This window comes from Linepithema humile, chromosome 3 (assembly GCF_040581485.1).
Source record: "Linepithema humile isolate Giens D197 chromosome 3, Lhum_UNIL_v1.0, whole genome shotgun sequence".
NCBI lineage: Eukaryota > Metazoa > Arthropoda > Insecta > Hymenoptera > Formicidae > Linepithema > Linepithema humile.
Genome location: NC_090130.1, coordinates 9,512,357 through 9,540,251, shown reverse-complemented (window position 1 = coordinate 9,540,251; position 27,895 = coordinate 9,512,357). Strand labels below are relative to the sequence as shown.

The following is a 27,895-nucleotide window of genomic DNA, read 5'->3' as shown; positions in this document are numbered from 1 at the left end:
TGTCATAGGATAAACAAATGTTTGTTCTGTGAATGGATTTTTTAAATTGTTGTTAACATCTTTATTTATTTTCTCAAGTTTATTTTTGAGGTCCATTAATTCTTTTGGATTTTGTATGATCTTCTTGAATTTTAGTCCTTGTAATGGACTTTTCTTATTTTGTATATTCTGGTCTTTACTAAATTTTAAATTGAAACTTGGTAAATAAGTTTGTATATTCGCGGTTTGCTCAGATTTTTTCGTTTTTATTGTCATATCTGTTATATTACAGTTTTCTTTTAAAGTTATTTTCCCTGTTTGCTTAATTATTACATCAGTTTCTTTATTGTTTTTACAATGTATATATATTTGTTGTTCCTTAAGTGTAGAGTACAGCCACGTGTTTGGCGTTCTTAATGCTATCCATAATGTTTGATTACTCTTAATGTAACGCTTATCACAATTATGTATTATTTTTTGTTATGTGTGAGTACGCTTGTATTTCGCAAAGAGAATTCGTGTTTATAATATAAATAGGACTATAAGATTTGCATAAATATGTATTGTGTATATTGATACATTTATCTAAGATTTCCTTTCTTATGGTCATATATGTCTGTCCGTCTGTACTTATCGCGATTATATGTTGATTTACTTCAGTGAAAACAAAAATATTGTCATGGTCATGTACTGGTAAAGGAATTACTTTTATTATTTTATATTTGGGAAATGTTATTAAAGGGAAACATAATATGGTATAAATATTTGTATTATCATACAAATGATTCTTATGTACAAGTGATTCTTATGAAACAATTATGAGGTATAGGCTTATTAATTATTAAATTATTAAATATTATAACATAATTATTATAATTATTAAATATTACGTCAGAAAATGTGTAATACAAATAATTTCGATAAAGTTTATATATTTTTATTTAACATAGCATATTGATATATAAGTAGTATATAATACATAACAAGGCTAAACAAAGTACAGATTATTGGATTTTATTCTATCATCGTGTTGCGATGTTTTTGGCACGTACCATCTCAATACTTTACATTCTTAAATAACTATTATATTCTATTATACTGGAGGACGAATTAATCAAGGTGAGAACCGAAACGATATCCCCAGTCAAGATAGAATACTTCTCACAAGAACCAGGACTATATTACGAACAGATAGAAGAATTATACCTCATTGAAACAAACTGGAAAGTAGTAATAAAACTAGATAGTACAGCAATAAATATTAGATTCAAACGTATAAAAGAAAATACACAAGATACGAATGTAATTTGCAACGAAATTAATAATAAAACTACAGAACAACCATGCCGAAACATAAATTTGATAATAGAAAAGAATATTAACCAATTAACAGAATCCATAAAACAAATAAATAACATCTATAATGGCCGGTTTATGCTTCGGTCTTAATCTTAATCTTAAGAGTTGATAACGTAGAATGCCATAAGGGCGTTTATACTTCCCTAGTCTTATAGCGTTTTCGATTATACAGGATTTGAACGACCCAGGGTTGGTTAATGACGTCATTGCAACCTCTCCACCAATGAAAGACTTGCATTTATAGTAAAATAGTGATTGATCAACCCTGGGTCGTTCAAATCCTGTATAATCGAAAACGCTATTAATCTTAGTCTTAATCTTAATCTTGGAAAGATCTCATCTTTTAACTTTAGTTCCTAATGTCCTAAGGCCGGGCCAATGAGGTAAGTCTGACGTCCGACGCAGCACGAAACCGCGCGAAATAATGGTTTTCGATTCTTGTAAAATACGAAAATGAGTGATGCTGATTTAATTGAATATGTCCAACAATTCGATGTTGTTTGGAATAAAAAAAATCTAAATTATAAAAATAAATTAGTGGTGAAGAATAGTTGGAACGCTATTGGAGAAGCGCTAAATTTAAGTGGTAAGTTAGTATGTAGAATCTAACCTCTTAAATTGAAAGAACAAAAACTGTGTAGGAGTGTTTTTATAGTTTTTCGGAATTATTTTACATTTCTCTTGAGATTGTGATAAAACGTGGGTATTTTTATTGATTTTCAGCTGAAGTGTGTGAACAACGATTTGCAAATATTAGACACCGATATGCAAAAGAGCGTCGAACATTACTCGACAATACACACTCTGGTGCTGGAGCTTATGTGTCCAAATGGCCACATTTTGAAGCATGCAGCTTTTTAAATAACGTTATTGCAACAAGGTATATATGTACAATTATTATCAAAAAAATATTTACATTAAGTATAATCAAAATTCGTTTTATATACTGCTTATTATTTTTCAGAGCGACAAGAACCAATTTTCAAAAAGCCACTTGAACTGATTCAAGTGCGAATAATTTGAGAGTCAGCGCAACTGCAAAGTTCTCTATGAGAAGTTGTGAAACTCGTGAAGCAGCTAGTAAGTGCTCTAACGAAGCAACAATGGACGTCATGCCAGAAGGTGCTTTGCAATCAAAATATGACAAAGTAATAAGCGTGCCAAACACAGAGAACACATTTTTGGATGTTGACCTAGATGATTCCGAGCTTACTTTACATGATGTATTCCTAATGCGACATAGCGGTAACTATGAAACGGAATCGCGTTCAACATCGCGCATGTCATCCGCATCACAGGCAACATCTACTTCTTAACATACAGAACACAAAAAAAGGAATTCGAAAGGAGCAGATCAAGATCTGATTCAACTGACAAATACGATATCTGGTACATTCAATAAATTTGAAAACTTGATGAAATCCAGTCAACAGTGTGACGAACTTCCTGCAGAGCTGTCTGATGAGGATTTTGCTTTCGGTAGGACAGTCGCTTTAGCATTGAAAAATATTTCTTCTAATAAGAAAAAACTAATCTTAAAAGCTAAGATTTTAAATGACATCGCAAATGCGACAGATGATTAATTAACAATTTTTTTAAATAATGCATTTTTAAACTTTTTGTTCATTTTATTATTATTATAAAAATCTATCTTAAAAAACGTACAGATTTATATATATATATATATATATACATAGATAATATATATATTATATAAATATATATATGTATATATATGTATTTTATTACATATTTGCATGTGCTTTAAATAATTGCAAAAATAATTTTATTTGTAGTTTTGTATTTAATATAATCTGTCATTTATACCTATGTAATGTATAAAGCTAATGTACAATGAAAAAGAATGTAAAGAATTTTACATCGAGTTTTAGAATACTTCTTAAATAAGAACGTTAAAATGAAACTGTCATTGTTTTCATTCTTATCACAATCCATTTCCTTCCTTCTTTTTCTTTCATTCCTGACATACAATTGATTTCTTAGATTTTGATAATGCATTTCGTGTATGTGGATGATTTGTTTTGAGTTTTTGTAATGTATGCTTGTCCATTGTACAAAGTATACTTCTACATTTAATATAATTGTATTTGCTCTTTAAATTTCAGTAATAAAATATTTTGTATATATATTTAACGATCGGGAGAATCATTAGTATGATAGCGGAGATTACAATAGAATTCTTCAGAATGTATAAGATTAAAAAGTGCTTCAAGTTGATCGAAACTCAAGCAAGTTACAATCATCTATGATAGTAACAATTTGTTCCACAGCAAAAGAAGAGTTGATATGATGGTGAATATAAAATTAAATATTCTGATGGACATTTATATTCGAGTGGAACATGAATTTGTTGATGTGGATTTGACATGTTAAATATAATTAAAGACTCGTTGCTATTATTGTCAAGAAGGAATTTATGTGCTAATTGATTTTCCAAAACCTGGACAGCCTAATCAAGTTGATTCACCGAAATCTGGACAGCCACGTTACGTTGAATCACCAAAGTCTGGATGGCGACATCGACCTGTTGATTGTCTATCGGGCCAGCTTGAACAACCATATCAACATCTGATTCGTCTGACATTGTTCACACCTGTATGATACATATTTCTTTAAAAACATAATTTAAGTTATATGATTATAGATAAATTATTATAAAAACCATTTTATTTAAAATACATACGATTATGGTACATTTCCTTGTCTGACATATCCCCACTGCCAAGGCACGGAACCTTCTACGCTTATGAGGTAGTCAGCTAATTTATCTCGGGCCTCTTTAGCAGTCCTTGATGGATTGTTTGATCCCAATCGACCAACGGAACGATCACATGGTATTTTGTTGCACAGATCTGATTGAAATAACATTTATATATTCACGAACTCCCGTTTCAACATAATGTTCTGGAATATGCACTTTTTTGTAGAAAATTATGTAGGACAATTGCTGCCATAACTATTTCTTCGCAAGTTTCTACAGAACTGATTATTTCCTTCCGCAGAATTCTCCATCGTTGCACTAAAATGCCAAATGCATTTTCAATCGTTCGCCTAGCTCTTGAGAGTCTATAATTAAAAATATTTTTTTCTTCTCCCAAGTTATTGCCTGGGTATGGTCGCATTATGTGCTTGTCAAGGGGAAATGCTTGATCTGCTACTATGTAATGATTAAATTTAATATTTGATCCAGGGAGATCGCATGGTTCTGGAATTTGCAAAGTGCGATTTTGTAAGGCTTTACCAAATGTACATTCCTTGAATATTATAGAATCGTGATTAGAACCAGCTGCTCCAATGTCGACAAATATAAATCGATAATAAGCATCGCAAATGGCCATTAATACAATGCTGAAAGACTTCTTATAGTTGAAGAATTCCGTTCTAGTGTTCTTTGGAGCTATAACATTGATGTGTTTACCATCTATAGCTCCAATGCAATTAGGCATATTCCATCGACGATAAAACTCCTGAGCGATGTTCTTCCAATCATCAGCTTCCGGGCGTTTTAACACACTTGGCTGCAAAACATTCCATAGAATTTGACATGTTTCTTTAATAATAACATGTGCAGTTGTTTTTCCGATACAAAAATTCCTTGCAATCTCTTGCATTGAACAGCCTTCGGCTAGGTAGCTGTAAGCGAAAAAGAGTATAAAAATGGATTTCAATATTTTCATAATACAATCAAATTAAAATATTGTACTTTACTATATATGTATGACTTACTGCAATGTTAACGTCAATCGATGTGCAGGTGATAATGTAAAAGGATTTCTTCGAATATCCTTCTGCAGTTTAGGTCCAACTAATTGGAGTAACTCATTGAACTGGCTCGGAGAACACCGTGTATATTTAAAAAATTGTTCCTGATCGTATTCAATATTCAGCATATCTTTCATTAAAGAAAAGAAATGACCAGTTTCGTGTCTTTTTCGATTCAGTGGCCGAACAGCGTATCTCCGTGGTTTTCTTTTATTTTTTTTTTTATTTCTTAATAATACACATGCTGCATAGGCATTTGATAACAAAAGTGCCATTCCAAACATTAAAGTTTTTTGCCGCTGACGATTCATTTTAACATTTACTATAATCTGCAACACCGGGGTCTATTACAATTTGTGGTTAGGTTTTGTTACATTTGCACATGCGTAGTTCGAATTTCCAGGGAAGCATAAACGAGTCCTTAATGGCCGGTTTATGCTTCGGTCTTAATCTTAATCTTAAGAGTTGATAACGTAGAATGCCATAAGGGCGTTTATACTTCCCTAGTCTTAATCTTATAGCGTTTTCGATTATACAGGATTTGAACGACCCAGGGTTGGTTAATGACGTCATTGCAACCTCTCCACCAATGAAAGACTTGCATTTATAGTAAAATAGTGATTGATCAACCCTGGGTCGTTCAAATCCTGTATAATCGAAAACGCTATTAGTCTTAACTTATAGCGTTTTCGATTATACAGGATTTGAACGACCCAGGGTTGGTTAATGACGTCATTGCAACCTCTCCACCAATGAAAGACTTGCATTTATGGCTGGTTTATGCTTCGGTCTTAATCTTAATCTTAGTCTTAGTCTTAACTTAATCTTAAGGACTCGTTTATGCTTCCCTGGAAATTCGGACTACGCATGTGCAAATGTAACAAAACCTAACCACTAATTTATTTTTATAATTTGGATTTTTTTTATTCCAAACAACATCGAATTGTTGGACACATTCAATTAAATCAGCATCACTCATTTTCGTATTTTACAAAAATCGAAAACCATTATTTCGCGCGGTTTCGTGCTGCGTCGGACGTCAAACTTACCTCATTGGCCCGGCCTTAGGACATTAGGGACTAAAGTTAAAAGATGGGATCTTTCCAAGATTAAGATTAAGACTAAGATTAAGACTAGGGAAGTATAAACGCCTTTATGGCATTCTACGTTATCAACTCTTAAGATTAAGATTAAGACCGAAGCATAAACCGGCCATTATAGTAAAATAGTGATTGATCAACCCTGGGTCGTTCAAATCCTGTATAATCGAAAACGCTATTAGTCTTGGAAAGATCCCATCTTTTAACTTTAGTCCCTAATGTCCTAAGACCGGGCCAATGAGGTAAGTCTGACGTCCGACGCAGCACGAAACCGCGCGAAATAATGGTTTTCGATTTTTGTAAAATACGAAAATGAGTGATGCTGATTTAATTGAATGTGTCCAACAATTCGATGTTGTTTGGAATAAAAAAAATCCAAATTATAAAAATAAATTAATGGTTAGGTTTTGTTACATTTGCACATGCGTAGTCCGAATTTCCAGGGAAGCATAAACGAGTCCTTAAGATTAAGTTAAGACTAAGACTAAGATTAAGATTAAGACCGAAGCATAAACCAGCCATAAGATTAAGTTAAGATTAAGACTAAGATTAAGATTAAGACCGAAGCATAAACCAGCCATAAAAAACCTTCCGACAAACGACGCGAATTAATTGATGGCATAGGAAGTATCGCAAAAATTCTATTTGGAACCATGGACGCAGATGACGAAAAATACATTAACGAACAATTACTTTTGATAAAGAATAACGAGCAGATAACACAACACGCCGTGAAAACACAAATAAAAATATTAAACGCAACGCTTACACACATAAATAAACTAGAAGATACATTAGAACACAATCACGAATTATTAAAGAACGCTACAAAATATATTTACAATCAAATCGCAGATAAAATTAAACGAGAAGACACAACGAAACACTTCCTAATAATAAATACAATTTTAGCTGATCTCCAACAAGATGTTCAAGATATTATTGACTTTTTAATACATATACAAAACGGAATATTAAATCAAAAAATAACACCAGTAGAAAAAATAATTTTTGAATTAAAAGAAGCAACACCTCATTTGCCACAAGGAACACAATTTCCCTTTGGACTTAAAATAGAAGAATGGAACATTATCAGAAAATTAATTACCGCAAGCGCGTACTATGATAATACAAATATTTATATCATACTACGTTTCCCTTTAATAACATTCTCCAAATATAAAATAATAAAAGTGATTCCTTTACCAGTACATAACAATACTTTTGTTTTCACTGAAGTAAATCAACATATAATCACGATAAGTACAGACAGACAGACATATATGACCATGACAAAGGAAAATTTAGATAAATGTATCAATATACACAATACGTATTTATGCGAACCTTATAGTCCTATTTATATTATAAACACGAATTCTCTTTGCAAAATACAAGCGTACTCACACATAACAAAAAATGTTTTAAAAAAAAAACATTGAATGTTTACTCATCCCTACAATTCAAATACTCTGAAAATGTAAGCGGTGACAAAAAAAAGAAACAATCTAGCTTTTAACATGTGAACTAAATTGTATTCGTGCTAAAGTGGTGATCTTGGATATTAATAGTGAAATTAAAGAAAAGATATATGTGATAAAAAATGTATTTATATTATATACCTAAAAAAAAGTAAATTCACGTAATCGCATTAATCGATATTGCATAATTGATAATCCAATATTTGCAAAACAGAAAATGTCATTTTGTTTGTTTGCAACGTTGCTATGCAATGAGAAAGGAGCTCGACTTTATTAATGAATGACATATATTGAGTTTGAAGAAAGTGGTAAATTATTACGATATTATTATATTTATTGAATTGACTTTTACTTGGGTTAAGTGTATAAATAATAATAATGTGTTGTGGAGATTCGTAATGCGCGCGGATTAGTCTAATATATATATGTAATTGAGAAGCCGCAGCTATTAGCGTTTTCGATTATACAGGATTTGAACGACCCAGGGTTGATCAATCACTATTTTACTATAAATGCAAGTCTTTCATTGGTGGAGAGGTTGCAATGACGTCATTAACCAACCCTGGGTCGTTCAAATCCTGTATAATCGAAAACGCTATATCATTAACGCTACTAGACGGCGCGTCATGTAGCACCGTCGGGAGCAGCACACGTGTTCGTTAACGCACGGATTACTCTGTATCTTACCGTCACCGAGAAAATACATAGTCTTATATCCTACAACGGTCTACAATTATTACAAGCCTGAGAATAACCCACACAAGTGCAACACAATATATTATAACAACGTCGTAAGGTTAGTAAAATTCTTTCTATTATTTTATCATATTAAATTTAGAATATTCTGCAAAATTTAATTAGTGAATATTTTATGCGAACACTATCATTATTTATTTCCAGATGGAATATTTATATAAATTAGTCGTTTTCTTGTGTGGATAGCAAATCATCAATATTGAGTATTGATATTGTGCCATCATCGTGAATTTCTTGGGACGAGGCGCGAAATTCTCTTGTTTGCAAATTTATGTGGCCTCCTCCACGGCCGTCAAAAGAATGAAATTGCAAAATTTAATTAAAACAGGCGAACCTCCAATTGATACATGGCCAACATTTCGCGTGGAAACACGAGGCAGAGCAAGTAATGCAATTTACAACTTAATTAAATATTTCCAGTATGCAAATATTAAAATTATAATTATTGTCACAGAAACGTATTTGGAAACTGGAACCCGTCTTGAATGACTAAAAAAGCAAGAATATACATTTACTGAAGAAAGTGAAGTTGATGGTCGATCAAAATCTCTTGTGGATATTAAAAGTTATAAAATAAAACGTAAAGAAAATACATCTTTAAGAAAAGAATTAAATTTAACTTCCCAAAATTTAAACAAAAAAAAAAAAAACAAAAAAAGAAACAAAGAAAAAACCAAGAAAAAAAGAAAATTATATCATAAAATTACACGTAAGTCTGTTATACATTATACTGTCTTATACATTTATTGCTTTAGGAATATATAAAAACTATGACATTGTTATAATTACCAAATTTAGAAAATCTATTTTCTATTATTTATCTGTTCGTAGCTTCATCAGAAGATTCACAGGATTCAATCGAATCGGAATCAGAAATAGCCAGTCCAGCGGAAAAAATACTAAAATTGAATCCAAAAAAATCGAAAAACTGTTCTAACCAAAGAACCTAGTTTGCTACAAAAACCACAGAATATAACACGTATGACTTTCCTTTCTGTATTTCTTACAATTTTCTATTCAATTTTTTTCACAAAATGATTGCTTAAGATTGTTTAATAATTGCTCAATTTTATCTATATAAACAGCTTTTTTTGAAGAATAAACTATTTCTTATCCAACGATGAGTGATCAGCCTTCTATCTCTACTGCAAGTTATACGTCATCAAATCTCGAATCGTCTCAAGTTTCAAAAAAGCAGACGTCAAAGTCTTCATCTGTCACTGATATGGACATTGAAAATGAAGGTGAAATAAATATATTTCTTAAATAATATTAATAATCTCAATTAATAAATAATATAATTGTCATTTATTTTATTTTTATACTGTAGACTGTGTCCTCAGTCTCGTAAAAAAAGTATATCGCAGCTTAAAAGCAAAAATAAACATCATTCAAAAGCAGTTAATTCAACAAAAAAAATGAAATAAATCAAATTCAAAAATATTTGAACACTGGTTCATCGGCACTATTGTTTGAAGCAGAAGAACTTGAAACAGATAATGGTTTTTTGTTGCCGTGTTCCACGTATGAAATGTTTAACAATTTGGAGGAGAAATTAAAAAATAATAAAGATTTCGGCAAAAAATAGTGAGTATTAAACTTAAAAGATATCATATTGTTAAGATTTTGCTTACTAATTACTAAAACTCTAATAGTTTTATTCATTTATTAAACATAAAGATATCATATATAATATAATCTGATCTATTATTTTTTAGAAATTTGATTTACTTCGGTCGGTGGATTGCAAAAAGTCGATGACTCGAAATATTGGAGAAATAATCCAAAAATTTTTGTGTCAAGAGGTAGCTAAAGGCTTTACTATTGTAAAATTAGTACCAAAAAAAAAAGTATTTAAAAATACAACCTTATATAGTTGTATCGAAGGTATGTTTTCTTCATGCTTCTTTTTTTCAATACTGTTTTAAATACTGTTTTAATGCTGTTTTAATATTTTTGTCATATTTCAGATATTATCTCGCATTCTTTTAAAAAAGATAATGTGCTACCATCTAAAAAAGAAATACAAGACTCAGTACAAGTCATATTTAATAATGTGAAGGATTGGAACGGTGCGCGCCAAAAACGTCACAACATGACAGAATAAAATTTAATAATCCTTTGTTTACTTTGTTTAATTGTTGTGTTTTTTTTCTATTTATAAAATATTATAAATGTTTATGCTATTACTATATATTATGCTATGTATCAAATATTATGTTAAATGAAAATATATAAACTTTATTGAAATTATTTGTATTACATTTTATGGCGTAATAATTATTAATAATCCTCATAATCACCCGATAAGGATCCTGATTAAATAAAAGTAAGGTTGTAATAGGGCAGCTCGATCGGTTTCCGACAGGGGCATTGCGTTACCAAACATCTCAGGTTCCGATCGGATATACTCATCAAGACCCGATCACTAACAAGGGAACGTTCACAAGTGTCCCCCCCCCCGATTTGATTCTCCTTGAAATATGTTGTAAAACATACAATTTGAGGAGACACGTATTTTTTTACAGCGGCCCTATCTCAAATTTAAGGGGTGAAACACCCTTTTGAAAAAAAACGGTTTTTTTCTTTGTGTGTAACTATCGCCAAAACCGTAGGAGATATAAAAAAATGTTTTAAATAGAAGTTGTAGGGCTTGTAATGGGCTATATAACTGTGTAGTTGGATTTTCAGAAAATGTTATTTTTTTTTTAATTTACCCCCACCTCTTGTTATTTTTTCAAATTTCAAAATTTTTGTAATGACAAAAGTTGTAGCATTTTTTACGCTGAATTCAACCATATATGATTTTATTATGTTCCAAAATCGCATCTTTCAAAAATGAGTCATCGAGTATCACATTATATGTGTCGCGCTGCATGACGCATCGTTTATACCGCACTTGTGTTGTGCAATAGTCGCAAAATAAATATAAAAATGACATACAATATGTTATCACATATTTGAGGAAGAAAAGTTTACTAAAATTGTTATTAAAGCTATATATATTAAATTTAGTCACACCCGTTATAGATGTTACAATAATGATACTCTATAAAAAAATGTTTTAAACATAATGATTTTCCGCACCAAGAACATTGTATTACAGCTATATCATTGCAATCTTCAATGTCACATGTGCTTGATGTTTGTTCAAAACTAAATTCTACTGGATTTTTAAATGTTTCTGGTCTTTCATTCGTATATCTACTTTTAAACCATGAATATTTAAATAAATTTTGATATCGAGAAAATGATAACTGATTGTGTATTAAAAGATTGCAATTTTATAATATTATTTCGCTGATGTAAATTTATATCATAATTCAATAATAGAACAGTATCCGAAAATCTATTAGTCCTGTCTGCACAGCTACATTAAATTTATCATAAGTAGCTTTGGAAATATGAGATAATTTTTCAAGACGATTTCCACCGTGCTCTAACTGTTCTTCCCATCGCCTCAATTGACGTACAGATGAAATTCTTTTAAATGTGTGTTGTACTGACTTGAAAGAACGATTTTCTTTGTCCGACTGCCGCCAATATTCAACAGCTCGCCTTTTGTAAGAAACATCAAAATTGTCGTCATCATGGCATTGCCAATTGTGAAAATTTGAATTATCTTCATTCCATACTTCCTCATTTTCTTCAATAATTTCAAAAGTATGCAATTTATCAGGTTCTTCATAATCAAGTGATGTTTCTTCTGTCACTTCTAATCCGTTGAATTGATGAATATTCTCCAATATTAACTTCTGAATATTTTCTTTTAATTCTATTTTGGCTTTATTTACTGGCGTTTCCATAAGATACATAGTAGTTATTAATGTTAGTAAAAGTCTAGCAACGTTGAGTGGATTAATAATCATTTTAATTGATAATTCTTTTCCCGAAAATTAAATTTAAGAAAAGAAAAACAGTTGCAGATACGATTTCACCAAGTTCGTTTCACAGACTATGAACGTAGGCCTTTTGTACGCATTTATAGCTTCCATTCACACTTGTTTATTATTAACTTATGATTACATAATCTAATCTTTCGTGTAAAATCACGTCTCTCAAACGTGATGTTTTCAAATTAATAATATATTTATATTCGTTTTTCTTAATTTATGATTAAATAATATTCACATTTTATATCAGGAGACGCGGTAGTGTCTCCGGCCAAGTTCAAAAAACGACACTACTAAGTCAGGAAAAGAATCTCTGGCAAAGTTCAGAAAATGACACTACTAACAAGGGAACGTTCACAAGTGTCCCCCCCCGATTTGATTCTCTTTGAAATATGTTGTAAAACATACAATTTGAGGAGACACGTATTTTTTTATAGCTGCCCTATCTCAAATTTAAGGGGTGAAACACCCCTTTGAAAAAAAACGGTTTTTTTCTTTGTGTGTAACTATCGCCAAAACCGTAGGAGATATAAAAAAATGTTTCAAATAGAAGTTGTAGGGCTTGTAATGGGCTATATAACTGTGTAGTTGGATTTTCAAAAAATGTTATTTTTTTTAATTTACCCCTACCCCTTGTTATTATTTTTTCGAATTTCAAAATTTTTGTAATGACAAAAGTTGTAGCATTTTTTACGCTGAATTCAACCATATATGATTTTATTATGTTCCAAAATCGCATCTTTCAAAAATGAGTCATCAAGTATCACATTATATGTGTCGCGCTGCATGACGCATCGTTTATATCGCACTTGTGTTGTGCAATAGTCGCAAAATGAATATAAAAATGACATACAATATGTTATCACATATTTGAGGAAGAAAAATTTACTAAAATTGTTGCTAAAACATCCCTTCCATATTACATTCTTATAGATAATCACTGCATTTCGTGCGCAGCGCGTTGTTATATGCAAGTTAGCTATACATGTGTATATAAAATGTGAATATTATTTAATCATAAATTAAGAAAAACGAGTATAAATATATTATTAATTTGAAAACATCACGTTTGAGAGACGTGATTTTACACGAAAGATTAGATTATGTAATCATAAGTTAATAATAAACAAGTGTGAATGGAAGCTATAAATGCGTACAAGAGGCCTACATTCATAGTCTGTGAAACGAACTTGGTGAAATCGTATCTGCAACTGTTTTTCTTTTCTTAAATTTAATTTTCGGGAAAAGAATTATCAATTAAAATGATTATCAATCCACTCAACGTTGCTAGACTTTTACTAACATCAATAACTACTATGTATCTTATGGAAACGCCAGTAAATAAAGCCGAAATAGAATTAAAAGAAAATATTCAGAAGTTAATATTGGAGAATATTCATCAATTTAACGGATTAGAAGTGACAGAAGAAACATCGCTTGATTATGAAGAACCTGATAAATTGCATACTTTTGAAATTATTGAAGAAAATGAGGAAGCATAGAATAAAGATAATTCAAATTCTCACAATTGGCAATGCCATGATGACGACAATTTTGATGTTTCTTACAAAAGGCGAGCTGTTGAATATTGGCGGCAGTCGGACAAAGAAAATCGTCCTTTCAAGTCAGTACAACACACATTTAGAAGAATTTCATCTGTACGTCAATTGAGGCGATGGGAAGAACAGTTAGAACACGGTGGAAATCGTCTTGAAAAATTATCTCATATTTCCAAAGCTACTCATGATAAATTTAATGTAGCTGTGCAGACAGGACTAATAATTCATGATGTTGATATAAAAAGATGGGCCTTGGAAGCTCAAAGAGAAATAGGAGATTTAGATCCTGTATTTCAAGCATCTCCTAGTTGGCTATTACGATTTAAAAAGTCTCATCGAATTGTGTCCAGAAAAATAACAAAATTTATTACAAGAAAAACGTTAGAAGATTCTCATAATATACAAAGAGAAGCCGAAAATTTTGTAACCGTAGTAAAACCTCTCATTGAACGATTTGGATTGGAAAATGTATATAATATAGATCAAAGTGGATTTTAATTAGAAATCCACTCTGGAAGATCACTATCTGACCAAGGAATGAAGACAATAGACCGTGTGGTGCAGTCAGTATCATCAACTACACATTCGTACACTATTCAACCAACAATTTCTTGTGATGGAAAATTACTGTCACCTTTGTTTATCGTATTACAAGAACATAGTGGTACTTTTGGGTCTAGAGTACAAGAAAATTTATTCAGAGCATCAAATGTTATTGTAACTGCTTCGAAATCCGGTAAAATGACATCAGGTATGAGATAAATTTTAGCTTTTTATATCTTATAATATATTTTAATCTTATATAAAAATATTATTATAATTATAATTATTATTCACACTTTTCTTTCTATTTTATAGATCATTTTAAAAAATGGTTGGAAGAAGCTTATTTTCCAAATGTAGGCCGCGATAGTGTTCTTCTTATGGATTCATGGAGCGGGCAATGTCCAGCAATTGTTACTGATTTAACACCAATGGAAAAACAAGTTACTACTATGGTAATACCGAAAGGAACTACAGGAAAAATACAGCCGTTGGATGTTTACGGGTTTAGAATCTGGAAAAACTTTGCAAGAAGATTTTCGGATACTGTTCTATTATTGAATTATGATATAAATTTACATCAGCGAAATAATATTATAAAATTGCAATCTTTAATACACAATCAGTTATCATCTCCTTGATATCAAAATTTATTTAAATATTCATGATTTAAAAGTGGATATACGAATGAAAGACCAGAAACATTTAAAAATCCAGTAGAATTTAGTTTTGAACAAACATCAAGCACATGTGACATTGAAGATTGCAATGATATAGCTGTAATACAATGTTCTTGGTGCGGAAAATCATTATGTTTAAAACATTTTTTTATAGAGTATCATTATTGTAACATCTATAACGGGTGTGACTAAATTTAATATATATAGCTTTAATAACAATTTTAGTAAACTTTTTTTCCTCAAATATGTGATAACATATTGTATTTCATTTTTATATTTATTTTGCGACTATTGCACAACACAAGTGCGATATAAACGATGCGTCATGCAGCGCGACACATATAATGTGATACTTGATGACTCATTTTTGAAAGATGCGATTTTGGAACATAATAAAATCATATATGGTTGAATTCAGCGTAAAAAATGCTACAACTTTTGTCATTACAAAAATTTTGAAATTCGAAAAAATAATAACAAGGGGCGGGGGTAAATTAAAAAAAATAACATTTTTTGAAAATCCAACTACACAGTTATATAGCCCATTACAAGCCCTACAACTTCTATTTGAAACATTTTTTTATATCTCCTACGGTTTTGGCGATAGTTACACACAAAGAAAAAAACCGTTTTTTTTCAAAGGGATGTTTCACCCCTTAAATTTAAGATAGGGCCGTATAAAAAAATACGTGTCTCCTCAAATTGTATGTTTTACAACATATTTCAAGGAGAATCAAATCGGGGGGGAGACACTTGTGAACGTTCCCTTGTAAGTGAGGCCTTGCCTGATCAGTTCCTTATCGGGATCGTATTAATATTTCCACGCGAGATAGTGTACCTGGAAGTTTTATGCTACGTGTTATATTATATCAGTAGTGTAGGGTTTCAAGATAATTCTTTATATGTACTTGCTCTGCACTTCGTCCTTTGGAGGGGTTTTATAATTCTCTCGAATGCTGCTGTGCGTCAGTTCTCGTTTAGCATCCGATTTAGTTGCAATAGAGTTTGCGAATTTAATAATTGTTTTGCGGCCTGAGACCGATGGAAGAATGATGAGGCGACGAGAATTTTCTACTGCGGAACTATTAGAGGAATTGGTTCTCACATTTGTTCAAAACTCTTCAGAGCGACTTATTATACGGCGACAAAGGATGGCCCTTTGTCGTCAGCTCCTTGTGGGTTTGCACCGTGCTGTTTCGCGGCAATTTCGGCGGTTCAACGATCGTCGTCGCCGAGTTGGGCACTTGAGATGGCGACGTGCGATGTTGCTCATCTCAGAAATGACATGTGTTCTTCATCGAATGCATTGGCTTACGGAGGAGGATAGTGAGAACGAGGAGTATCCTGATTCTCCGTAACAAGGTGAGTGTGATTTAATTTTCAATAAAATATTTAATGTGGTTTGCATAAACCAGCATTGTTTTTCGCCCCTTTTTAATAATGTAGTTAACGCTTGATTTTTTCTCGATTACTACGTAAGGTCCTGTCCATAGCGCGTCGAGTTTTTTCGAGACTGTCTTAGCTGTCGCTTTAATTGCTTTCTTTTCTTCGTCGTCGTTCTTAGTTCCGCGATGCTTATTAGTTTTGGTTATGGTATTGCGCGTGTTTGACTCTTCATTTATCTTCTTATTTTTAGTATATTCTGGTTTTCCGTTTAATATCCAACATTTGGTACGGTTATGCCCGGATTTTTTGCAATAATTACAGTATTTATCGAGATGCATTGAATCTTGATCCACTCGGTTTAGGCAAAGTGAATTGATTACCGTAACGGCTTGTTCGGCAATCGCGACCGTAATGTCCTTGCTTGCCGCATTTATGGCATTGAATTGCTTTAGAATTGTTAAAATGTTTATTCGCGTTGTACGCGGAATCACATGGTCTTTTTAATTTTTCTTTCGCTTTAGCCTCTTCGTTGGCTTTCTGCAGAATTGCAAATCGTTGTGCGCGGATTACTATTCGTATATCCTCGCGTAGTCAGTACACAAAATTTTGTAGCGCCAACCGTATCTAGTATAGTGCGTTTATCTTGCGATGTCTTTCCTGGACTGTCTGTTAGAGATTCGTATAGTTGCATTGCTAGATCGTCTGCACGTGCTCCATATTCTACCGCACTTTCTCCTGGTCGTTGTTTTAGATGGGTAAACTCAATTTGAATCGATGTAGGATTTCTTTTAGGGTAGTAAAAGTTTTCCAGTTCGTCTTTTAGTTGTTCAAACGTTCTGATATCTTTAATCTCGAAATGCATTAATGCTTTGCCTTGCAGTTTAGTCGACATTATGACGTCAAATAGTTGGTTTTCGAACTCGGGTTTTACATATTTTATCACGCATGTACAAGCACTTAAAAATGATTTCAAGTTCGTCCATGACGTACCATCAAAAATAGGTATTAAATTTATCGCGTTTCTTGATGTCATGTATCGTTGGGCGTCAGTGAACTGTCTATTTCGTATGTCTTCAGTAGTTCGACCGTATGAGATTTCGGCCTCGCGTTCTTGTCGCGGATTCTGTTCGTGATGATGCGCATGAAGATACTCAAATAACGTCGCGATCCGTTCGCGCATTTCTTGTAATGCTTCTTCTATTGCTGAATTCTGAGTAGTTTTACTTTTTGGGCGTGTTCCCGTTCAAAGTCCGCCGTCTTCGTCTTCTTTTGCATTTTGCTCCATTAAGGCGGATATTTCGTTTTCTATTGCGATGTCTGCCTTGCTCTTTCTCCTTGAGACATTTTTTCGGTATTTCTTTCACGGATTTCGTCCGGATCAAATATGTTACTGTTGTACGATGTTAGTTCAAACTCGCTGTAATCTGACACGCGGCTTGGTGTTCTGCTGATGTACGGTCTACCTTTTTAGGTTTTACCTCTATTACGGTATCGTTAAGAACGGGAATTAAACTTGAATCGATATCTCCGAAAGTGTAATCACGTTTATTCTCTACGTTTGAATGTATTTCGTCGTCGTTATCGCTATCCGAGTTTATATATTGTAGAGTACGGCGTACGTTATCACTTACGTCACGAGTCGCTTCTTCCATAACGCGTATCGGGTTTAACGCTGTGCGGATCGCGTGTCGCGCTTGGTCGCTTAATAGCCACGACTTATTTTGTATAGGACCGAGGTCGCTTTCGCTTTTGAACAATCACGCGTTTTTATATATAACGATTTGGACTTACAGTAGTAGTAGTATAATCGCTCGCATGTTGCCTCGTCCTTAGCTGCGATTCGCTGTCCGGCTGTAGATCGTAGGCTGTAGAGGTAGGTCGCTTGGCTGCTTTCTGCTGACTCCTATTTTGCTGACTCCGCTTGGCACTGCTTGGCTCTGGATAGTCTGCTGCTGTGCTGCTACTCTGCTTGGCTTCGGCTGCTTACTGTTGCGTTAGTCGGGGTCTTCTCGTTTCAATAATCTCCGTATTGAAACTTGTCCGCCAACTAATTTTTTACTCACTTTTTCGGCTGCTTACTGTTGCGTTGGTCGGGGTCTTCTCGCTTCAATAATCTCCGTATTGAAACTTGTCCACTGACTATTTTTCACTCACTTAAATTTTTCTTTTTGTTTCAGGTTCTGGACGTTCCGCGTTCCTGGTCCCGAAGGAGAGACAGATCCCACAGCTGCCACCAGGTTTGTTGTGCCCTTTTTTAAGGGCACGGGTTCGAGATTTGCCGAGAAGTTGGATTAGGCCAAAAATCCGGAAATTATAAAACTGTTTTTATTTTTCAATAAAAAACAGGTGTCCTTTTATTACTTGGTTTCTTGATTTTCTTTTTAAGTTACCATTTTTTACAATTTACTAAGTTCCGTTTCAGGAATCTTTATCTTAGCTTAGTTATCACGGAGCCTCAAGTTACTCTTATTTGTTAGTTACGATTCGCGATCTTCTTGAAACGTGTCCCGACGGACATACGTCCGTCCCGTTTGGTTGTTAATTTTCGACCCGTCTTCGTGGTCTCACGACGGCGATTTTATAATCGTGAAACTGCAATTGATTGCAGTTTTGAAGATCTTTTGATCGAACGTGCTGACGGATTCTTGGTAGTTTGTCAGCGTTCTTGTGTTAGAACGAATTAGATTTCGATTTACGCTGCACGATTCTCCGGTGTCTCGTACGAGCCGGAAATGCACTGAATCGTCAGCGTTTTTATATGATATTATACAATATATATTTTTATACTATTTTATTAATTAAAAATTGGTTGTGGTTTTCTAAACCCACAACAGAATAAAGTGAAAAAGGTCAAGTCAATTTTTTGTTAATTTGAAAATACTTTGCATTTTGTTACAGCTTGCAAATTTACGTCCAATCGCACTTTGAGCAAAACAATGTATTTGTCAACAACGCAGGATTGGAAGTTTCTCAAGAGAAGCTAACATTCCTGACATACACGAGAGATTATAATATATTAGGTACCGCGGAAAGTTCATGTCGTTTTTTCCGATGAACGACATCTCTTAGAAAAACGACACGAACTTTCCGCGGTACCTAATACATTTAACTTCATAAAAATATAATTAACTGCAAATAGCTGAATAAGATAGCTGAACTTCCCAATAAACATTAGGACATTCTATGCACGTCCTATGTATATACATATTTGTATCTTGTATATTCTATGTATATACAAAGAATGTGAAAAGTATATAAAGCGCATATCCTATGTATGGAAATGTATTACCACATGTATGTACATAGGATGTCCATAGTACATATATAGGTATATTCCAAAGATGCAGTGTACATTTTTGGTATATACATGGGGTATATTCCGAGGATGTGCAGTGCACGTTCGCAGTATGTACATAGGATACATTCCGAGGATGTGCAATACACATTCGTGGCATGTACATGAGGTACATTCTATGTATGTACATAGTATATACAGTACGTTTTTTAATAATAAACAATTTTCATTTATTCGGATATTTATCTACCCAATTTTGAACAATTAGTTTATCTAAATTCCCTGTGTTGGGATTCAGATATTAAACTAATAGAAAAAGTTATTACATCTTCAAATTGAAGACTTCAATATTATTATCCGCCTTTTGCAAGTTTTATATATATATATATAGTTTTCATGATTAAAACTTAAATACGAGATAGATAGCGCATAATGCGTTACATAGCGGCAAGCGAACGAACTAATGACTGATTCTATGTATATCCATACGATATCCTATGTATATCCATAAATGTACCTACATCAACGTATATCGTATGTATGTACGTTACATGTATTATATACACATGGAATGTACACGAGGTATATTCTATGTATGTACAGGCAGCGATCTCGTTCAAATATACATTCTATGTATATCCATAAATGTACCTACATCAGCGTATATCGTATATACCCATACAGCACAAAACATTCTCAGGATATCCTCAGGACATCGAGGATATTTCGGTGTCCCAAAGATGTTCTGAAGACATCAAGATGTCCTAAGGATATGTAGGATATTTTGTGCTGTATGGGTATGTATGTTACATGCAGGGTTGAGAAGTAACGCGTTACTTGTAACGCGGTTACCGTTACAATTACTTTTTTTCGGTAACTGTAACAGTAACGGCGTTACAAATTTTTTTTGTAACGAAAAAAGTAACTTTGTTACATTTTTCGGTAACGAGTAACGAATTTAAGTTATTTTTATTGTTACATTTTTTAAATTTACTCTATATATCTACGAATTTATAGAAAAACTAACAATAAGAAAACTTTTTAATTTATATTTACATCTAAAAATTTTTAAGAAAGCTGGTTTACAACTTATTAAAAATTTTTCTTATTTAAAATATCTTATTATCAAAATTATTACTTTTATTATATATTATTAAAATTATTACACTTTATATTAATAGCGATATTATTTTTCATCGTGTTAGCATGTTTCTTAAATTTACCGTTAATTTATTTGTTGGATCTTTCTGTACTGTGTTGTATGTGTTTTTATCCTCTAATATTTTTTCCATATCTGCTATATATTTAGATTTGTCCATTGCCACCGTGGTGTTCCCCTTGTCCGCTCTTGTAAATATTATATTAGGGTGTTTTTCGATAAATTCTTGTGTTTGTTTTTTATATTTAATAATTAACTTTTTATTGTGATTTATTTTTGTGTTATTGTTTCACATATTATTTATTGTTTCTATGGTCTCATTTCTCACCACACTCTGCAATTCTTCGTCTTCTCTTTCTATATTTCTTTCTATATTTTTGATGAGTTCAATGGTATTTCGTTTTTTATCGTAATTAGGAAGATTGAACCGTTCTCCTAATTGTAATAAATATTGTACTTCTGTAGGTATTTGTGTTTCTGTCAGATTTATAAACCATTTATCTTGTACTTTGTGTAAATTTTTGCTATTATCTATGTTGAAGTTCATAGGTGATATGATTTGTTCTACGTTATTACCATTGTTCTTATTATTAATTATTATAGGTTTTATGTTTAACTTTATTGCAGAATGCCGTTGTGAAATGAACCATTTTAATTTTTTATCGTGTTGTTCATTTATGCATTTCCAAATTTTTTGCCTTCTTTTTTCTTGGAAATACATAAATTGATTTATAATATTTGTTGGTAATCTGTTGTATAAAGCTCTGAGTATTTTGCAAATTTCTTTTTTGTATTTTTCTAATTTTAAATAATTATCTTTTATTTCTAATCTTAATATTCTTGTCTTTAATGTTTGGACTAATTTTTTTAATGCATTTTGGTGTCTGTTATAAGTAATTAAAATGTAACGTGTTAACGTGTAAATTATAGCGCTGAAGAAGGCCCAAAAAAAGGTGCCGAAACGTTCGAATGACAATTATATGTAAGATATATTAATAAATAGCACTTAGAACAGGCTAAGGCTCAAAAATAAGCGTGTATTATTATTTTAATATTTAAAAATTTTTAATGTTTACTGTAAATTTGAATTATTTAATTTAATCTTGTATTAGAAAAATTGTGCATAAAATTTGTATTATATATAAAAAAAAGTAACGGAAATTGTAACGATTCATTACTTTTTGAGTAACGGCAATGGTAACGAGTTCCTTTTTAAAATTGGTAACGAGTAACGATAACGAATTAGTTTTTAGAAAAAAGAACGATAACGGTAACGAGTTACTTTTACAAAGTAACTTTCCCAACCTTGATTACATGTATATACATGGAATGTACACGAGGTATATTCTATGTATATACAGACAGCGATCTCGTTCGAATATACATTATATGTATATCCATACGATATCTTACGTATTTATATCCATACATGTATCTACCTCAGCGTATATCGTATGTATATACGTTTGATGCATATACATGAAATGTACACGAGGTATATTCTATGTATATACAGGCAGCGATCTCGTTCGAATATACATTCTATGTATATCTATAAGATATCTTATGTATATCCACAAATGTATCTACATCAGCGTATGTATATCATATGTATGTACATAGTATATACAGTACATTTTTTCACATTATGTATATTTTATGTATATACATAGGATATCGAATGTTTACTGGGTTATTATTGCATTACGAGTATATCGTATTAAAAGTAAGTTAAAAATAACGAAAAAAAATTCTATGATGCACATATATATGTATAAGTAGTATGTACAATATTTAAGCGCACCATAAAGAAATCAAAAGTTTTATGTATATTATTTCTATACTTAAAGTAAACTTATATAACTTAGGAGAAGTGTGCATTTAACTATTTGAAATAGGTGAATTGTCACATGGTAGATTGTAATTCAAAGTCAATTTATTATCATCAATGTAACTGACACGTCTTTCATTACAAGAATATTTTCCAAAAAGAAAAAGGACGTTCTAAAAATGTGTTATGTTTTATTTATATGCTATTATATCACAAATCTGTGGCAGCCAGTATATTGATATACATGTACATGTTCCATCATTTTAATTACTACGCATGTGCTTGTTATTTTATCCTGTGCAGTAGCGCGTTTACCTATGAGCTTTTGGGGCTTGAGCCTCTGGGCGCCGAAGCGTCAGGTGCGCCGCAGCTTCTATATATTCATAAAAAAATGTTCCATTTTTAATTATCTTCTTCTTAAGTGTGTTTCGGTAGAATTATATTAGTATTTAAAATGTTAATTATTCACTGTTTACTGATTGGGGGAGGGAGGCTAAATCGAGGCGCTCGAAGATCACAAGCCCCTGGGCGCAAATTTTACAAACGCGGCCCTGATCCTATGTAATAAACGCTTTTAAACATGCCTTGTAATTTTTATTTGTTACATGCACATACTGCTTCCTTTCATATTGTGAACATTTTTGACCGATATAATTAAATTAGTGACATAAATTGAATTCGTATCTGGTATCGAAAATAGTTGTCAAAACAAAAGAGCAACCATCAACCCAGTAATATAGGCCGTAATATGGTTCCAATGTTAAAACAAATACTAGAATCAAAATTTTCCTAAAATAGTAACACGACAACTTTGCATACAAGTGTCTAAATCTAAATAAAACTAAAAATATAATATTAATTAAACAATACAAAATAAAATATTTTATTGTTCAAATCATTTATACGCAATATACAATAACTAGAATTACCATGTAATCACAATTATTCCGCTAATAAAAAACTATATTCAATATAATATCTTACATAAAAATAATAAAAAGTAACGTTCTTAATAAATTTTATGTATTATTTTAATAATATTTACTGCTTCTTTTAATGATATTACTAATACTTTCGTAGAGCGACAAGTTTCCTCGAAAACTCATCTCTCGACGGATATGGGCAGCATTATAGTCAAAATGTTAATAATTTTGATAGAGCACATATTTCCAGGAAAAAAATAAATATTGCCTTCCAGGTCAGTCATGTTACTATAAGTACTACAGTAGAGCAACAGACTCCTGCAAAAATTCACATGTCAACTGATATGAGCAACCTTACTATCAAAATATTAATCATTTTGGAAAACCACAAACTTCCAGGAAGATATATTATCGTCATCCGAGTCGTCTCGACATTCAGTCTTTTGCAATCGTTAGTGTTCAGCAGTTGAACGATTGAAATTGGAGAATTGTTGAGAATTTGTAACCCCCGTATTCGTCGACTTCAGAATATTAATTACAACTCTCAGGTAAGTGAGATAGTGCGTGAGACATTTTATTTTAAATGTTTAAAATGCTGTATATTTTATATATTTTATTTTTTTTATAATAAAAAAAATTATTTCAATAAATATACCGATAAATAAAATTTATATGCAAAGTATCAATGAATAATATATATTTAATAATATATAATAATGTTATAACGCTTTTTCAGAGGCGTGACGCAACTTGATTATATCGCTTTTTGCTCTTCATCTCATAAGCAACTGTTGCGAATAATCCATAATCATATGCAAGGATGCTTTATCAAAATAATCACGGCAAAGATTATTTCAACATATCTAAACACGAACTACGATTGCGTGTTTGTAACAACGAAAAAGATCTTGGCGAAAGTTTACGTAGCTTGGCTGAATATCTTATCCACGTGTATATCAGCATAAGTCCAAAGATCATGATGAATTATCCACTTGTGAATACAAGTAGAATTGAGAAATTTCAAGATTTATGTAACGAAAATATTGTAGGCAGAAATTTTCCCATCACTGACGTCATAAATAAATTTTATTTTATTCTTAAGCTGTACCATATAATTGTAAATAGTTCGAACGCCAATTCAAATATCAAAAAATACTGTCTGCCGATTTTTATTATTCTCGGTCTTTTAGGAAACTGTTTGTCCGCTATTGTGCTCTTTCGTAAAAAGATGCGTTCTTTCTCGTCCAACATCTACTTGAGCGTGTTAGCAACGAGCGACATCGTCTATTCGATGATATCACTCATTAAATGGCTCCACATAATGGATATAATTAACCTAATAAGAAATTATATGTATTGCTTAATTTTTTTCGTGCACTTTTTGCTCTTCTTTTCCGAGTTTTTGAGTGTGTGGCTTATAGTAGCCTTTACCATCGAGAGATTCATAGTGACAAAATATCCGCTTCTACGTCGATCCTGGTGCACTGTCAAACGAGCAAAAATCGTAGTAATCACGCTGATGGGACTAGCGATTTTGCGCAGCATTCTACTTATTTATTATTATTACATGCTCTATGAATTATATAAAAGAAACAGAAATATGTATAAAGTGTACAAATATATGAAATTTGACATACAGTATGGATTTAGAAACACAAGGCGCATTATAGATTCTATTATAATATTTATCTTACCTGCTGTCGTGTGATAGTAATCTGCAATACTCTGATAGGATACCACATTTACCAGCAAAATCGTGTTCGCAAAACCTTGATTACAGCTTCCGATTCTTCTAATGAGAGAATTCAGATTTCTAATGATAAAATGCTTCTGCATAGGATCACAAAAATGCTTATTCTCGTTTCGACCATATTTCTAATTTTTGAAATTACCTATATATTATACTCTCCACCATTCTAGTTACGTACGTATCATTAATTCATATTAAAATAATATCGACCATAATATATAGTTTAATTACTTCATAAATGCATTCTGTATTTGTAATGTACAATATGTAATGCATGTAATAAATATGACATAAAATATTAATTAATTTTTCTCTTAAAATTTAAATTTTTCAAAATAATTTATACTGTTTAATTTTTACATTATGAATAAAATTGTATAATAATTTTTTATATTAAATATCTACGTAAGAAAATAAATGCCGTAAAATACGACACATTATTATCAATAGTTATATATAACAAAAATAACAATAATAATTTTTGCAGATGCCGAATAGCATGGCACCATATATGGATGCGATATTCGACTTATTAGACACAGCACATTACAGTATAAATTTCGTTCTCTACTGCGCAACTAGACAAACTTTTCGCAGAGAACTAATCCGTATGTTTACGAAACGTACAAATAAGAAAGAACAGAAATATCATGGGAATGTACAATTAAAAGTAACAGTATGATTGATGCCCAATTATGCAGTCATAATACGGTAATACCATAATTAAAGGCGGCGTTCTACACTGCAAAAAAAATCGATAACTTTACAAAACTGGATGTAAAAATTACATGATAAATAAATTTAGTAAATATATATTGCAAATTTGCATAATTTCATAAATTTTATACTATTTACTTAATATATTATTTGTCATGTAATTGTTACATCTTTATTGTGTAAATTTACCAAATTTGTTGACAATGTGCATACTTATATTACATTATATTACATTAATCAAAAATTCTTTTACCATTTTTGTTATATGACTTTTATAATTAAATGTATAAAAGCAAAAATTAATCCATTTTTTGTCAATTTGAGAATACGTTGCATTTTGTTACAGCTTGCAAGTTTACGTCCAATCGCACTTCAAACAAAACAATGTATTTGGTAACAACACACAACTGAAAGTGTCTCACGAGAAGCTAACACTCCTAATGTACACGAGAAATTATAATATACATTAAACTTTATAAAAATATAATTAATTAAATAGCTAAAGTTAATTACCATGCAGATATATGTAGGTAGTATATACAATATTTTGGCGTACCATAAAAAAATGGATTGTTTTATCAATTTTCTTAATGAATGTAAGCTTATATAACTTAGAAGAAGTGTTGATTTATTATTTAAAATAGGAAAATTATTACATCATAGATTTTAATACCAAGACAATTTGTTATCATCAAAATTACATAAATGACATCTATTCATTACAAGAATATTTTCTAAAAAGAAAAGAACGTATTAGAAACAAATAGCGTACTATTTACACGTCATTATGTTACAAATATTTATACCAATTAGAGTATTTATGTACAAGTACATATCTAATAATTTTACTTACTACTCATTGCTCATTTGCTGCAACAGTGACATAACTGAAAAATCACGATTTTCCAGAAAACGAGTTTAAATGTTTTCAATCGTACATAATAAATAATTTGATAAGAACATCATTTGTCATATTGGTATAATAACATATTATAGTGTAGGATAACAGTAATATAATATTGTCCTAGTAAAGTACAGATCCCAGTACAAGTAAGGACCGTTTTTTTTATACCTTCCTATACCTGTTATTAAACAACATTTTAAATTATGTTATTGTTGCAGCAAATGAGCGACATATGTATGTACATTATTTCTCATATACAGGCAAACATTTGCCTGTTATTATTCAAATGAATTACCCTGTATATATACATATAATAAACGCTTTTAAATGTGTTTTGTAATTTTTACTTTCTACATATACATATTGCATCCCCTTATGTTGTCAACCATTTTGAATGCGCCGCAAATATTTTTTCCAATATTAAAACAAATATCAGTATTTCAATGTTTCTAAAATAGTAATATGATAATTTTGCATGTAACCGAATAAATTTCAATAAAATTAAAATTTAATATTAATTGAATAGTACTATTAAAATATTTTATTGTTCTAGTCATGTAATATGTAATATACGATAATTACAGTTGTCATGTAATCATAAGTATTATAAAAAAACCTATGTCCACTGTAATATATCTTTTATGAAAAAAATAAAAAATTCTGTTATTAATAATTTTTTTGTATTATTTTTTATTATTTGTAGTAATATTTATTGCTGTTTTAAAATGTTATTAGAAACACTTCAGTACAGTGACAGGCTTTTGCAGAAACTCAAATGTCAACGGATATGAGCAACT

General features: G+C 31.4%; 1 protein-coding gene and 5 long non-coding RNA genes across 8 annotated transcripts; 4 read left to right on the top strand and 2 right to left on the bottom strand.

The window, feature by feature from the left end:
- Nucleotides 1-1,727: 1,727 nt before the first annotated feature.
- LOC136998922 (uncharacterized) lies at nt 1,728-3,262 on the top strand. The gene is made up of 3 exons (XR_010889435.1): nt 1,728-1,924; nt 2,062-2,218; nt 2,303-3,262. It is a non-coding gene; the product is annotated as an uncharacterized lncRNA (long non-coding RNA).
- Nucleotides 3,123-4,215, bottom strand: LOC136998923 (uncharacterized). Its single transcript, XR_010889436.1, has 2 exons — nt 4,043-4,215; nt 3,123-3,952 (listed from the first exon to the last, which is right to left on the bottom strand). It is a non-coding gene; the product is annotated as an uncharacterized lncRNA (long non-coding RNA).
- Nucleotides 4,216-4,511: 296 nt separating this feature from the next.
- LOC136998648 (uncharacterized) lies at nt 4,512-6,158 on the bottom strand. The gene is made up of 2 exons (XR_010889233.1): nt 5,086-6,158; nt 4,512-4,992 (listed from the first exon to the last, which is right to left on the bottom strand). It is a non-coding gene; the product is annotated as an uncharacterized lncRNA (long non-coding RNA).
- Nucleotides 6,159-7,267: 1,109 nt separating this feature from the next.
- On the top strand, nt 7,268-10,708 carry LOC105669349 (uncharacterized). 3 transcript variants are annotated; one of them, XR_010889231.1, is made up of 6 exons: nt 7,274-8,010; nt 8,319-9,437; nt 9,544-9,702; nt 9,789-10,045; nt 10,177-10,345; nt 10,429-10,708. It is a non-coding gene; the product is annotated as an uncharacterized lncRNA (long non-coding RNA). The 3 variants fall into 3 exon arrangements; XR_010889232.1 differs by having other exon boundaries at nt 7,276-8,498; nt 8,603-9,437; XR_010889230.1 differs by having other exon boundaries at nt 7,268-9,437.
- Nucleotides 10,709-11,508: 800 nt separating this feature from the next.
- Nucleotides 11,509-15,798, top strand: LOC105669351 (uncharacterized). The gene is given in 2 exon segments (XM_012362250.2): nt 11,509-14,661; nt 14,769-15,798. Coding segments are annotated over 2 exon segments (771 nt in total). The 5' UTR covers nt 11,509-14,447; the 3' UTR covers nt 15,326-15,798.
- A 166-nt stretch (nt 15,799-15,964) lies between these two features.
- LOC105669348 (uncharacterized) lies at nt 15,965-27,489 on the top strand. The gene is made up of 5 exons (XR_001100245.2): nt 15,965-16,495; nt 18,697-24,275; nt 24,464-25,651; nt 25,965-26,188; nt 26,541-27,489. It is a non-coding gene; the product is annotated as an uncharacterized lncRNA (long non-coding RNA).
- Nucleotides 27,490-27,895: the final 406 nt, after the last annotated feature.